Source organism: Sparus aurata, chromosome 16 (assembly GCF_900880675.1).
Source record: "Sparus aurata chromosome 16, fSpaAur1.1, whole genome shotgun sequence".
Classification (NCBI taxonomy): Eukaryota; Metazoa; Chordata; class Actinopteri; order Spariformes; family Sparidae; genus Sparus; species Sparus aurata.
In genome coordinates, this window is record NC_044202.1 from 411,145 (window position 1) to 425,614 (window position 14,470).

Consider the following 14,470-nt stretch of genomic DNA (forward strand, 5'->3'; position numbering starts at 1 on the left):
TATTAGCTTGTTATTAACAGAAGATCTGGGTTCATATCAAAACAGGCATCCAATGAGCAGCCAGAAACTGTTCTGAAGACAAAATTCTCATAAAAAACAAAATAAGTCTCAAACTTTTATTAAATTTGACAAAAACAAAGTGAACTTTGACCTGTGAGTGTTACAACAACCTGTAAAGTGTTTCTCTACAACAGTTATAAAAATGTACATCCTCCATCAGACGCCATGATTTATAAAACATGTTGGTCGGTGAAGTCTGGTCCAGGTGAGTCGTCAGTAGTCTGAAATAAATACAAACGTTCATCAGAAACAGGAAGTCTGCTTCACGTTCAAGTGAACTCAGGAAAAAACATTTACATTAAATAATCGAACAATAAAGTTTGTTCAAAACATCTCGTATTGCTGTTTGCTCCTTTAAAAAGTCTCTAGTGTTTCTACATAATAATCAATAGAAGATCAATAATCCAAACGACGGGAATGAAAACAGAGAAAAATCTTCAAAATGTCGGAAAAACATCTTTAAAAAACAACTTCGATAAAAAGTTCAGAAGCTTCTAAAAACTCGGTTCAAAGACTCGAGGTGTCGCTCGTTAAGACTGGAGAACAGAACCGTCCAGAATCCAAAACAAAATGGCTTCAGATCCCTAATCTGTGATGAAGAGGAGCAGGAGGAGGTGATGAAGAGGAGGAGGTAATAAAAAATAGAATAAACAAGAAGTAAAAGGAGGAAGACGAAGAGGAGTCTAGTGCTGTGTGTCGAGCCTCCTGCTGACGGCCTGCAGGAGGAGCAGTGAGTACTCCTCCAGCAGAGCCGCAGTCTTTGCCTCCCCCACTCCTCCCAGCCCCCCCTCCACTCCCAGCATGCTCGGTGCACCGAGCGGCAGGCAGTCAAGCTCCGCCCTCATGGCCTGGAAGGCCTCTGATAGGACGACAGCCATCTGACGCTGGTCGGGGGCGGCGTCATCAAGGGAGGAGCCGCTCACCTGAAGGGGAGCGAGAGAGGCAGGTGAGTGATGTCACTGATGATGTCAGCAGAACCACCAACCAATCTCCATTCGTCTTTCTGAGTATTTTATATTTTTATTTTAGATTTATAGTATTCAAACGTGTGAATCGTCCTGAGTGAACGTCACACTCACCCTCCTGTACAGGTGTGTCGCTCTCTTGAAGCAGCTCTGCAGCTCATTGGTCAGAGCTCTGCAGGTCTCCACACTGATTGGCTGGTCTGTGCAGAGAGAGGGAGAGTTTCTTTTCACATTTTGTTCTAAACAATCGTCTATTGATGGAGGGAGAGACGACAAAGAAGAAGAAGAGGAAGGAGAAGAAGGGGAAACAGAAGCATCTCACCCGTCAGTGTGGAGGAAGAGGAGGCAGAGCCCCAACGGAGAGATGACAGGATGAAAGGATGAAGAGGAGGTGGAGGGTCCAAACCTGTGTCGTCTCTCTGAGGCTCCTCCTCCTGCCGGGGGGGAGTCAGGGGGGAGACGGAGATGGGAGGAGGCCGCGCCGATGAAGACAAGGCGGAGGGTGGAGTAAAGGAGGCGATGGAAGGCTTGTCGGGGAGCGGTCTGCTGCTGCCCGGGACTCGAGCCTGGAGGCTGCGGGGGGGAGCCGCCGCCTGGTTACCATGGTTACCCAGAGACGGGGAGGCGACTACAACGGGGATGACGGTGGCGTGAGGGGGTGTGGCCACTGCGGCGCTTGAGGGCACCACGGCAACAAGAGGAGGCGGAGTCTCTTTGACCTGAGAGGAGGATGATGTCACTGAGGGGTCCTCGCCGGGATCGGCGTTGAGGCCGTCGCCCACGGAGACGGAGCGTGACATCTTGGCCATGGAGCTAGCGGTTGGGCTCATGTAGGAGCGAGCCGACGGCATGGAGGCGGCAGCGGAGGAAGAGGAGGACTTCCTGGGGGTGGAGACAGCAGACGGGGCTGGTGTCGAGGTGACGGCGGCTGTCTCCTGCTGTGGCGACTTCGGGGAGGCCGGGCTTGGTCTCGGAATGGGCGTGGCTATAGACGGGGGCCGTCTGGGGGAGGAGGGGAGGGTGGTGGGACGCTGAGGGGGGAGGAGCGGCTGAGGGGAGACTTCTCTGGAGGGCCGAGACACCGAGGAGGAGGCGGAGTCACCTGAGGGACGAGCCAGAGAGACAAGGTAAGACATTCAAGACCGGTTCAGATCTGGTTCTGGAATATTTTAAACTGTTTTCTGTTTCAGAGTCTGGAAGGTGTACCTGTGTCTGTCAGCAGGTTCTGGACTGACTGAGCCTTCCGGAGTCCTGAGGAGGAGTTCAGATGGGAGGCGGCAGCGCGGGCCGTTGGACCCAGGTTTCTTCTGGACTCCTGGACCATGGTCTGGACCTTCTTCTTCAGGGGGGAAGTCCGTTGGGCATGCTGAGTCGAGGAGGTCTCCTGCTCCCCCGTCTGGCTTTGGTGCTGATCTGGATCCTCAGCTGAAAGCTGCGTCTGGTCCTGGTTCCAGGAGACCCTCCTCTCCTGAGTGTGATTCTGCTCCATCAGAGGTCGGACCTCTGAGACCAGAGGCCGGGCCTTCACCTCCCCCCCTCCTGCCCCGTTGGTCCGAGATGGTAGAGGAAGAACTGTACGACTGAGGAGAACCAAAAGCAGGCAGTGTTACAACAAACAGAACCAGAAGTTCTTACAGGTTCACAGTCGTGTTCAGGTCACTGATCATGCTGTGATGTCACTGATCATGCTGTGATGTCACTGATCATGCTGTGATGTCATACCTTCCAGCTGAACTCTGGGACAGGAACCTGGAGGAGATGCTGAGACTCTCACTGGAGCTGTGAGACGCTCTGCTGGGACTTCCTGTCAACACACGGGTCACATGATCAAACACACGGGTGTTAATTACCCTTTCACCTGCTCTAAGCTGAATGTTTTCAGAGAGGTGCCTCGCAGACCATCGCCCCTGTTTTACTGCTATAAACCTCCGGATGGACGCATCACCGGAGAACTCTTTTAGTAATTCAAAACGAATAACCACATCTGGTTCCCCCCCCCCCCAGAAGTCTCTAGAACTGTTGTTTATGATGGTGTTGTTCCTGTGTCTGTTTCATTCCAATCCACAGCTAACTCTGTACTCATCTGAGTTCCAATAAGTTCTGAATAATTAATAAACTACAATCTCATCTCCTTAACTGTAACATATTAACAAATAGGAGAGACAATCCATAAAACTGGTGTTAGAGGAGAGACAACATGGCGGGCAGAGAGCTACCTGGACGTGAGATAAAACTTAACGAGTCGTCTGCGTATAGAGCCGCCTTATGTTCTACTGCCTTCCTCCATATACCAGAAATATTCTCGCCGCTGTGGATTGCTATCTCCAATGTCTCTATGGCCAAGTCAAATAACAGGGTGCTTAGAGGACACACTTGTGGGGTTCCCTGATAGAGGTTAAAGGGTTGTAACAGCTGAGAGTTGGTAAGGACCGAAGCAGTTGGCTTGAGTATAGTAATTTTATCCAGGTGCTAAAATTCGGACCGAAGCCAAATTTTTTAAAAGTTTCAAATAAATATGCCCACTCTATCCGGTCAAACACCTTCTCTGCGTCTAAAGAAAGGACACATTCAGGAGTTTCACCAGAGGGAAGATATAAAATATCACATAGCCGACGTATGTTGAAATCGGAGTATCGATTTTTGATAAAGCTATTTTGGTCGTCAGATATGCCGGACAGTAAGAAGTTCTCCAGCCTTCGGGCCAAAACTTTAGCCAGAATTTTAACATCAACATTTAATAGAGAGATTGGCCGATATGAAGAACACTCTGTCGGATCCTTGTCCTTCTTTGCAATAAGAGTGATACAAGGTTTCATAGAATGATGGCGGAAGCTTTCTCTGCTTGAATGAGTCGGACAGCACTGCGCTTAGCTGTGACGAGAAAATAGATGCATCTATCTCCTCTTTCGTTATGGGTTCATCTAATCTCATTATACTGTCTCATTCTAATAATTCAGAAAATCTTCCATCAATACAACACTGTTGGAAAATTCAGAGGTGCAGAGTTGGGAGTAGTAACTCCTGAATGTGTCATTAATCTTTGCATTATCTGAAGTAGTCTTACCATCCTCCATTTTGATATTCGTAATGTGACTCTTTGCTTTGAGGCCTCTCAGCTGATTAGCTAACAATTTCCCAGATTTTTCAATGTGGACATAGAACAAACTCTTACTCCTTGAGAGCTGGCGTTTAACAAGATAAGTTGAGGCCAGATTAAATTTGGTTTGAAGCTCCACTCGCGTTTTATATAGGTCAGGGTTTTTAACTTGAGCATATTGTTTATCTATTTCCTTATTTTGATCGGCTAGTTCTAATCGTTCTCGTGGGCCTTTTTCTTCATATTTGCAGTGTACGAAATAGTTTGCCCCCTGAGGTACGCCTTTAGAGCATCCCAAACTACTAGACTGGATGTATCCGGGGAGGTATTTGTCTGAAAGAAGAAGGATATATGTTCTTTCATAAAGTTTACAAAATCATTGTCTGAGAGGAGAGTTGAATTAAAGCGCCAGTGTTTTTTAACTTGAGGAAGGTCAGGCAAAGCCAAAGATAGCACAACAGGAGCATGATCTGATATCACTATGCCCTGATCAGCACAGGAGCGCGCCAATGGTATCAGTTCTTTATCAATGAAAAAGTAATCAATCCTAGTGAAGGTATGGTGAACGTGCAAGAAGAAGGAGTACTCTCTCTTATTTGGATGGAGGGAACGCCAGACATCAGAGACACCGAAATTGGATAAACAGGACTGGATGAATGAGGCAGACCTACTAACTGAGTCAGGGTTGGGAGAAGAACGGTCCAGCACGGGATCTAACCACCAAATGAAATCCCCACCAAGTATAAGAGAATGTGAGCTCAAATCCGGGAGAAGAAAAAAAGCGTTCCAAAAAACTGACATCGTCCACATTTGAAGCATAAACATTGGCGAGCATCTTCATTATATTGTATAATTTCCCTGAGACAAAGCGGCCGTTGGTATCTGATATAACATTGTGATGCACAAAGGGTATGTTTTGATCAACTAGGATTGAAACCCCCTGGCCTTTGCTTGGAATGAGGAATGGAAGTGCTGCCCCGCCCACTGCGACATCAGGCGGGTGTTATCAGAACTGCGGATGTGTGTCTCTTGCAAAAAAATAAATGCTGGTTAAAACTGTTTTATGAGTGAAAATACCCTCCACCTTTTAACAGGGTGGTTTAGACCCTTGACATTCCAGCTAACAAAGTTTAACGATCTATCCACTGTCTTCGACTGAAAGTGCAGACTGATAAAAACAAATGATATCAAAACTCCAGGAACATAAAGGACATAATAAACATGGCTGTACATGGCTTGTGTAGGTTAATAAACCAGTACTGGCATAAGAAAAGCCTCCCCTTACCCACCCACCCCACAACAAGACAGCTGCCCAAGAACATAGCAGCAAGCTCTTCAAAACACTCATTATTTACCCCCCACAAAAAATCTTCCTGTCACTTGCACCCAAAATCTTCAGGTCCTTATTTTAATGTTAGAATGCACTCAACACTCCTAGGACCACATTTGAACTGTTCTAGGAGCACAAACATAAGAAAAGAAAACACTCCTTTTAAAATCTCTTATGCACCATTAACACTATAAAGTCATTTAGCAGAATAAAAAAGTAATATGCTGCTTCAAAAGGTTAGTATAGGCTCTGGCGGGCTTTCCTCTCACTAAGTTAGAGGAGGAAGGCCATCGATGTATTTCCGCGCCTCATCGGTGGAGCGTAGCCACTTCTTGTCTCCGTCGGTAAGTGTGATACGGAGCCGTGCCGGATACAGGAGAGAAGGTCTGAGCCCTCGGTTGTAGAGATCTGCCACGACTTCTTTGTACTCGGCTCGCTGGCTCAAAACTTCGGGGCTGTAGTCGTCGACCACTCGAACTTGCTGGCCGCGGTACTCCAGCTTCCCTCTATGGCAGGCCTCGCGGATCAGGAGGTCCTTGACCTGGTAGCAGTGCAGACGGAGAATGACTGGTTACAGTCTCTGTCCAGGGGCCGGTTTTGCTGTTAGCGAGCGATGGGCTCTGTCAATCTCGGGCGGAGATGGGAGCGTCTCCTTTCCAAAAACCTTGCACAGCAAATCGGAGAAAAAAGCTGTAGGTTGCCCACCTTCAATAGACTCGGCTAGGCCCAGGATGTGAATGTTTCGTCTTCTGCTGCGACCCTCTAAGTCGATGACTTTAGCCGTTAGCTTGGAGTTGCTTTCAGCTTGCTGCTCAGGTCCTCCGTGGCGAGCTCGAGAGACGAAAGGCGCTGGCCATGCTCGTCAAATGTGGAGTGGACCTGGTCAAATTTGTTTTCCAGCTGGTTGAAAGAAGCTTTAAAGAAGCTTTAAAGTCGTTAGCTAGCGCCTGCCTGTGCTGGTCAAGTAGCTCAGAAATAGCCTCCATGGTCAAGCTAGTGGCTTGGTCGTCTTTTTTCCCCGACTTGATGCGGTGCGAAGTCATTTCGAAGCAAACGTGGGTTAAAGAAAAGTTAATAGCTAAGTTAATAGTTGTCCAGTTTGCATAATAAAGGAGTGAATGAGTGAAAAAAAGGCAGAGTAGGTAGGAGCTCTCGCCGGTGCATCTACTTCATGTGGCAGTCGACTGGAAGTCTCTCTTATTTTCTTTTTAAAGTTTACTTTTTTTTTTTTTTGCGACAAGCTCTAAGACAAGCGAATTGAATCACTGCTTTAAGTGCTTCATTTTAATCAAAGTTCTTAACAGAGCGAAGTTCTTTTCTTTTTGATTTTGAACCTATCGTTAGGTATCACCGCCTGAACCAGAAGAAGTTGAATTAGTTTAGGAATCAGAACTTAAGAACCACCACTCGAAACCACGAAGAATAAGTCTTTATCAAGACTATCTGATGATCATTGATGAAGACGTTGCAGTAATTGTCTGCTTCAGAAGCCGACTCTGCCCCCAGCGATCCCAATGCAGACATCCCACTGGGCTTTGGACCGAGAGTTCCTCAACAGAGTACCAGACTTCCCTCTGGCCACAGGACCGACACGGGAGCCTGCAGTTCAACCCAGAACACTCGAGGAAACCAGACTTCAAGACCTCCTGACTCCCAGACAAAGCAGGCTGAACGTCTCCATACAGCTGGATCCACACACGTGAGAACGGGTTGCTGTCTGAGTTCTGACTTCTATCTTTAAAACTTCAGAGAATTGAGATTAGGGTCTCGTTAGTATTAAAATTTACTCCCGTAATATTCAATATATAAAAGCTGACCCATAATTTCAGGATCCACCTACGATCACATAATCTTATTACTTTATTCATTACCATCTCTACATTTTCTGTTATCTGTTGTTGTTTGTCTAAATTGTCAGTTCATTTATTTTACCCTGATTATTTAGTTAATAAACATTTAAATATATAATATAATCGTTACAATCGTTCGTCGTTGTCTGTGCAAGTCAATTCTAATGTGGAGAACCGATGGATCTATGTAAAGAAATCTTTGCTTCAGAATATGAGATTGAATATAGATTTTGAAACTGAATAAATTGATTTGAAATTGATTTGAACTGTTCAAGCCAAACTTGTAAAGTTGGATTTTGAGTAATTTCCTCCGGATTATTCAAATAGTTATACAACGGAGGCGGTGCCCCATTTACGAGTGTGTTATTAATCACCAGTGATTAATTACTTTTATTATTAAGTAGTGTATCTCCTACACGGGTCACATGATCAAACCCACAGGATCAGTTTGTGTATGAGTGCTGCTGGTGTCGGTACCTGAGCCCGAGAGGTCGGCCAGAGTGACAAAGTGCTCCTTGAGGAAGGCCTCCTGGTCCGGAGTCTGAGGGACGAGCTGAGCGGCTCTGACTCCTCCTCCACCTGCTGCTCCTCCTCCTGCTGCCTCCTCTTCATCCTCCTCCAGCTCAGAGGAGTTCCCGTCCACACTCAGAGGCTCTGTGGGCTCCGACTCTGACAGACGACACAGAGGCGGGTCAGTCTGTGAGTACTCTATTACCCAGAGTAACTACAGTCATACTTGAGTGAAAGTGAAGATATGGTGTTAAAATATTACTTTGGTAAAGTGTCTCAGGTAAACTACAATTTTGAGGGATCCTATACTTTTACTCCACTAGTGACGTGCAGTCTCACCGTCTCCTGCAGGTCTGACTGGACTGGACAGACTGGAGCTGAAGCCCAGCGAGCAGCCGCTGTCAGGACTCGGTTTGTCCTGTCGGCCACCTGCAGCAGCAGGACACGCCTCCTTCACCTGGAACTCACTGACAGCAAGAGGCGGGGTTAACTGGGGCGGGGCTTAAACTGAGTCTGTCCTGATGATGCAGCCGTCTTACCTCTCAGCCAGGCTCACTCTGTCCTCCCATTGGTCAGGATACAGCACCAGCTCCTCCCTGTCTGGGCTGTGATTGGACAGATGGATGAAGTCTGGCCTCTGATTGGTCCTCATCTCACTGTCCTCCGCCTGGACGAACAGAATCAACTCAGGATCACTTCCTCGCCTCCCGTCATCGATGGAGACATGAATCATGATGAAACCTTGTGTTGTGTTCTCACCCATGCAGAGGTGACCTGCAGACTGACGGTGCTCCCCAGCTCCTGATTGGTCCTGTGTAGCCCCACCTCCACACCTGGGCTCCTCCCCCTCTGGCTGCAGGAAGAGGCGCTTACATCGAGGGGGCGTGTCTTAACCTGAGTGGGCGGGACCAAAGGTTAAAAACGCTGCATTAAATGTAGAACAAAGGTTTGGTGTGAAGCTGTACCTCCTCCTCCTCCTCCTGCGTCTCCTCCTGTCTGCCGGGGCGGTACGAGTCCAGCAGTCTCAGGTCCAACATGGACTTCACCATCAGGACCCCCTCCTCAGACCTGCCCGCCCTCCTGGACCAGCGCCGACGAGGAGGTCGACCCCCCAACACCTCCTGAGGAGAAACACAGATAGTTATAACGTGATATATGGTCTGCAGTGATGGTCACCAGGTGTGTCCACTCACCTTCCTGCCGTCCAAAGCGGGGAACTTCTCATCACACGTTTCTGCAGGAGCAAACACAAGATTCATGATTTTTGTTCTCAGAACCATCTTTAAAATAAAAAGGTCCATGTAAACACAGTCAGCGACAGAACCGACCCGGCTCCTCCTCCAGAGTGCCTGCTGTGACCACATAAGGACAGCAGAGCTCCTCCTCCTCCTCCTCTTCCTCCTCCTTGTCGCTGTCTGAAGACATGGTGACGACCCGAGGAGCCGGCGCCTCCCTGCTGCTGCTGCGACACACACACGCACACACACACACACACACACACACACACACACACACACACACACACACAATGTTTAATCAACGAGACAGAACAGAAGAATTATATTTATTACATTTATATCAAGTTGACCAACGTTGTGAAAAGAGCCTGAAGCTCCGTGATGTCACTTCCTGTTGTAACGCTGTGTTGCATCTTTGTTTTACATTATTATTGTTATTAATGTTTTTCCTGTCTGCAGCTAATAAAACCAAATATATTTGGAAACACTGTCGTAGTTATTCTGTAATATCTTTAAAATATGAAACAAATCTTGATTAACTGAATTATCTCTCAGCAGTTACTGTGACTTTATTCAGTACGCTTTAATTGACATTATGAGTTTAACAGCATTATTTTTCTTTTCAGTAAATTTAACATTTTTATGTTTGGATGGATTCAGTTATTAGTCAAAATGTTTAAAATTCATAAATCACCTAATCGTGTATTTTTTAAAATATTTTATTTCCTGTTCTGAAGTTTCTACTTTTAATCTCTTGAAATCTTTTTATACATAAAGTTTTTTAATTAAACACTGACACACGTTCGCTGTGATGCCAACATTTACCTGAGGTTTAACACTTTCTGTTGAGGTGCATTCTGGGAGTTCTGAGTGCTGCGGGAAGGTCGGAGGTCAGCGAGTCGCTGCCTCATCCTGATGGTCAGCTCTGGACTGAGACGCCACACGAAGATACAGCTGAGAACACAACACACATTTCATTGATGCTTCTTTTATTCTAAATGTTCTGATGTGAATCTCTAAAGTCAAACTGTAACGACCTTCAGACGTTCTCTCTGTAAGAAAAATGCCAGTGGGACTGCAGATGTAAACTAACCTAAGGCTAACTTCTGGTGCAATGCATCAAATGGTTACAGTTATGTTTTTAATTGCACATTGTTCGTAACAAATAAAATTGAAATTGAAAAGTAGATTTTGGTCAAACACTGAGCAGCTGGCTGGAGGACGCGTTCTCCTCCATATTTATATCAATCAAAGACTCGTTACCTGACGAGTTGTTTGAGACCTTTCTTACAAACATCATGTTCATCAGTCAGACGTAAACACTGACGGATGCATCGGCACGTTCTCTTGAAGATCAAACTCTGATGTCACCATGTTTACATGTAAAACAACCTTCTGTGTGGATGTGAAGGTGAGACTCACCTGTCTCCAGACACGGTGATCAGGTGTCTGCAGTCACTGCTGAACTTCAGACCTGTGACGATCTCTGAGACACAGAAATACACTCATCACAAACATAGAATATAAATTAAACACATGACGTTTGTATTCTAAACACATTAAACACAGTAACGAGTCCTCAATGCAACAATAAGGAGACAGCAGTGATGACGTGTTCTGACCCGAGTGTCCGAACATGGTGGCCACGCACTCTCCAGAGTAGAAGTCAAAGATACTGATGTTCTTATCTGAACACGAGGTGGCGATGTAGAGACCCGACGGGTCGATCTGCACCTGAGGAGGAGGAGTTTCATACACCTGTCAGCTAACTGTTCATCAGTCATCAACACCTGCTGTTACCATGGAAACATCGTGATGGAGGGATGTGTGACGTACCTTGATGAGCGTCCCGTCCTCGCCCTGAGAGCCTTTATACAACTTCTTCTGTTTCCCATTACTGATGTTAAAGATCCTGCAGGAGGAAGAGCAGAGCAGCTGACATCACCATCATCATCATCATCATCACCACCATCACCATCATCATCATCATCATCATCACCACCATCACACCATCATCATCATCATCATCACCACCATCATCATCATCATCATCATCATCACCACCATCACCATCATCATCACCATCATCATCACCACACATCATCATCACCATCATCACTATCACCATCACCATCATCATCACCATCATCATCATCACCATCATCATCATCATCACCATCACCATCATCATCACCATCTTCATCATCATCATCACCACCATCACCATCATCATCATCATCATCATCACCATCACCATCATCATCATCATCATCACCACCATCATCATCATCATCATCATCACCACCATCACCATCATCATCATCATCACCATCATCATCACCATCATCACTATCACCCATCACCATCATCATCATCATCACCATCATCATCATCATCATCACCACCATCACCACCATCATCATCATCATCATCACCATCACCATCATCATCAATCATCATCACCACCATCATCATCATCATCATCATCACCACCATCACCATCATCATCATCATCATCATCATCATCACCACCATCACCATCATCATCACCATCTTCATCACCATCACCATCATCATCACCATCATCACTATCACCATCACCATCATCATCACCATCATCATCATCACCATCATCGTCATCATCACCATCACCATCATCATCACCATCTTCATCACCATCACCATCATCATCACCATCATCACTATCACCATCACCATCATCATCACCATCATCATCATCACCATCATCATCATCATCACCATCTTCATAATCAACATGGTTGTCTACATGGTTGTCAGTTAATCATCACCATGGTAACCAGAGTGGATGTCACCATGGTCACCGACATCAACGTTGTCATTATCATCAACATATATTCAGGCATGAAAACGGGTCAGGGGTGAAACAGGTGAGAAGGATACGACCCCTCTCGGGGGGTTCGGGGTCATGCTCCCCCTGACGAAAATTTTGAATATTTCATATTCAAAATATTTTGAATATTTCATATTCAGAATTAGAATTTTTTGCATAGTTAATAGCTGTTTTTGTACCGGGCAGCAAGCCACCAATTCAGCTGTCCTTTTTGCGTCTAGGTCCACGGATTTAGACAGAAGGCGGTATATTGGAGGTCTGTTCTGTTCCGCCAATTTGCTGCCTTGGCATTTTACACACCTCGGATGCTATCTAAATCCGAGACGTCGATGTGCCGGCCTCTGCTTGAGATGGGCGGAGGTGTCGATGACATGCACTCGACCCACAGCCGAGGAATTTTAAAACCAGAAAACAGCTGATCACAGCAGTCAGTGCATCACTTCATCTGCGGACGTCAAGATGAGTGACGCTGAAATCTGAAAGCTAGCGTCTCCGGCTAGAGTCCAGAGTCGCTACTTTCAAATTAAAAGCCCCCCGCTAAGAACCCAGTTCTAAACTCCACTGGGGTGCAATGTAAAGCTCTTATTTTGAAGACTAATTCGTTGTCTTTCTGACAGAGAATGCAGCGTACTTTATCTTCAGCCTCCAGTCAGTCCCCTCCCCTCAAATGAGTCGTAGAGATTTTAGAAAAAGTTGTTTTTATCGAATTTAAGGCTCCCTTCAGGCGCGCACATGTTCGCAGTTCATTCTCTGTTATACCTCCATGTCCTGTCCATAACCCCCCCCCCCCAGAAAAAATATTTTGTTATTGGATCTACACGATTCAAGTAGGTCACCTATTTTGGTTCCAAAACGGCTAATTTCGCTGAAAGGTGAGTGATTTTCATGCCTGTATATTTCATATAATTAACTCATATCAGACATTCTGTAATTTAAATTTGTAACGTGTAATTTTAGATTAAATAAATAACATTTATTTGATCTGAGTCTTCTTCATCATGTCAGTTATTTTCTACATGAATCCACTGATTGTGTGTCAGCCCGTCTTGTCTCCCTGACATGACACTGAAAGATGTAAATGTGGTTCTGGTTCTGGAGCTCAGTATTTCTGCCACACTGGTCCTGAGCCTCACCGCTGAACTTTGTCTGTGCTGTGTTGTTTCCAGTCTGACCAGCAGGTGGCAGCGTCACATCACACACAGCAGCCAGACAGGAAACCATCAACCAGCTCACACCATGAACATGAACTCATCACGACTGCAGCCACAACAGACTTATTAATGAACATCTCTGTGGTGCGTTCATGTGCTGCTGGACATTACAGTGTTCATTATAATCAAACCTGCACAACAACAAATACACATGGAAGTTATTAATATGTACGGGATAATATCTGATATTTCAAATGTCCAGAGCAGTACATGAACGCACCATCACAGTTATGAAACGTTCTGTACCACAAGATGAAGAAGCAGAGAAGAAGAGGAAGAGGAAGGAAAAGAGGAAGAAGAAGAAGAAGAAGAAGAAGAAAAGGAAGAGGAAGACCGCATCATGGCAGATAATCCTAATCCCTGTCTCAGTGCCTGCTGGGTAATCTGTAGCTGACAGACTGAACAGTCATGTTTGTCTCAGCTACAGGTGGATTAACACACACGCACACACACACACGCACACACAGACACACAGACAGGTGTGTGTGTTACCTGATGCTGCGGTCCTGACAGCCCACTGCTGCGTACTTCCTGGTCGGCTCCACGTCCATGTCGTACAGCGTCGTCTTCCTCACCACGTGATGAGTCCTGGTGAACTGCAGCCCGTTGTCCAGCTGCCGGCACAGGAAGAGAAGAATATTGATTACATTATTGATTACATTATGTGATTATAAGTATTGTTGCAGTAATGTGCTGATGACTTCATGTTCATAGTCAGTGGATCAATACAGTGTAATGTTACTTTGGTAACAACATGTGAACAATACTTAAAGTATCTGATGATAAATGTACCAAAGTATCAATAAAGTAACTGATCCATTTATACATGTATAAACTGAGTCATCTGATGTAATCTGTAAAGTAACTGCTAAATTAAGTAATCAGATTACTGTAGCAGAGTGGAAGTATGAAGTACAGTACTTGAGTAAATGTACAGTGACATCACTCAGGTGAGTCTCTCACCTGCTGAGCGGTCCGGAAGTAAACGCTCTTATCGGCTCCACAGCTGATCATCCTCACTTTGCCCTCATTGGCTGAGAGACAGGAAGAAGAAGAAGATGATGATGTCAGAGGGTGAACCAACAACACGGACTGATCATGATGATGTCAGATGTCAAAGAGACTGACCAGCGAATCGGACGGCAGTGATGGAGGACGAGTGTTCATCCAGAGTCTGGACCAGACTGTAGTCTCGGCCCGCATCCAGGACGTGGATCAGACGGTCCCGACTGGCCGTGGCTAATAACTGGAGACCTGCCAGACAGACAGACAGGTCAGAGAGCAGACAGGTCAGAGACAGACAGGTCAGAGAGAGAGACAGGTCAGACAGACAGGTC

General features: G+C 45.9%; 1 protein-coding gene across 1 annotated transcript in view; it reads right to left on the reverse strand.

Annotated features, from left to right (window-relative positions):
- Positions 1-102: 102 nt before the first annotated feature.
- LOC115566019 (mitogen-activated protein kinase-binding protein 1-like) overlaps positions 103-14,470 on the reverse strand; it is a 15,139-nt gene continuing 771 nt past the window's right edge. Inside the window, exons 3-21 of the mRNA XM_030391762.1 lie at positions 14,262-14,444; positions 14,097-14,167; positions 13,626-13,747; positions 10,887-10,962; positions 10,673-10,784; positions 10,473-10,536; positions 9,876-10,004; positions 9,141-9,274; positions 9,006-9,046; positions 8,778-8,933; positions 8,572-8,706; positions 8,352-8,479; positions 8,152-8,279; positions 7,780-7,971; positions 2,748-2,829; positions 2,232-2,605; positions 1,348-2,127; positions 1,140-1,225; positions 103-983 (exon numbers count right to left, since the gene is read on the reverse strand). Of these exons, the coding sequence (XP_030247622.1) occupies positions 744-983; positions 1,140-1,225; positions 1,348-2,127; positions 2,232-2,605; positions 2,748-2,829; positions 7,780-7,971; positions 8,152-8,279; positions 8,352-8,479; positions 8,572-8,706; positions 8,778-8,933; positions 9,006-9,046; positions 9,141-9,274; positions 9,876-10,004; positions 10,473-10,536; positions 10,673-10,784; positions 10,887-10,962; positions 13,626-13,747; positions 14,097-14,167; positions 14,262-14,444 (3,233 nt within the window). The 3' untranslated portion in view covers positions 103-743. The remainder of the gene's footprint in view (positions 984-1,139; positions 1,226-1,347; positions 2,128-2,231; positions 2,606-2,747; positions 2,830-7,779; positions 7,972-8,151; positions 8,280-8,351; positions 8,480-8,571; positions 8,707-8,777; positions 8,934-9,005; positions 9,047-9,140; positions 9,275-9,875; positions 10,005-10,472; positions 10,537-10,672; positions 10,785-10,886; positions 10,963-13,625; positions 13,748-14,096; positions 14,168-14,261; positions 14,445-14,470) is intronic.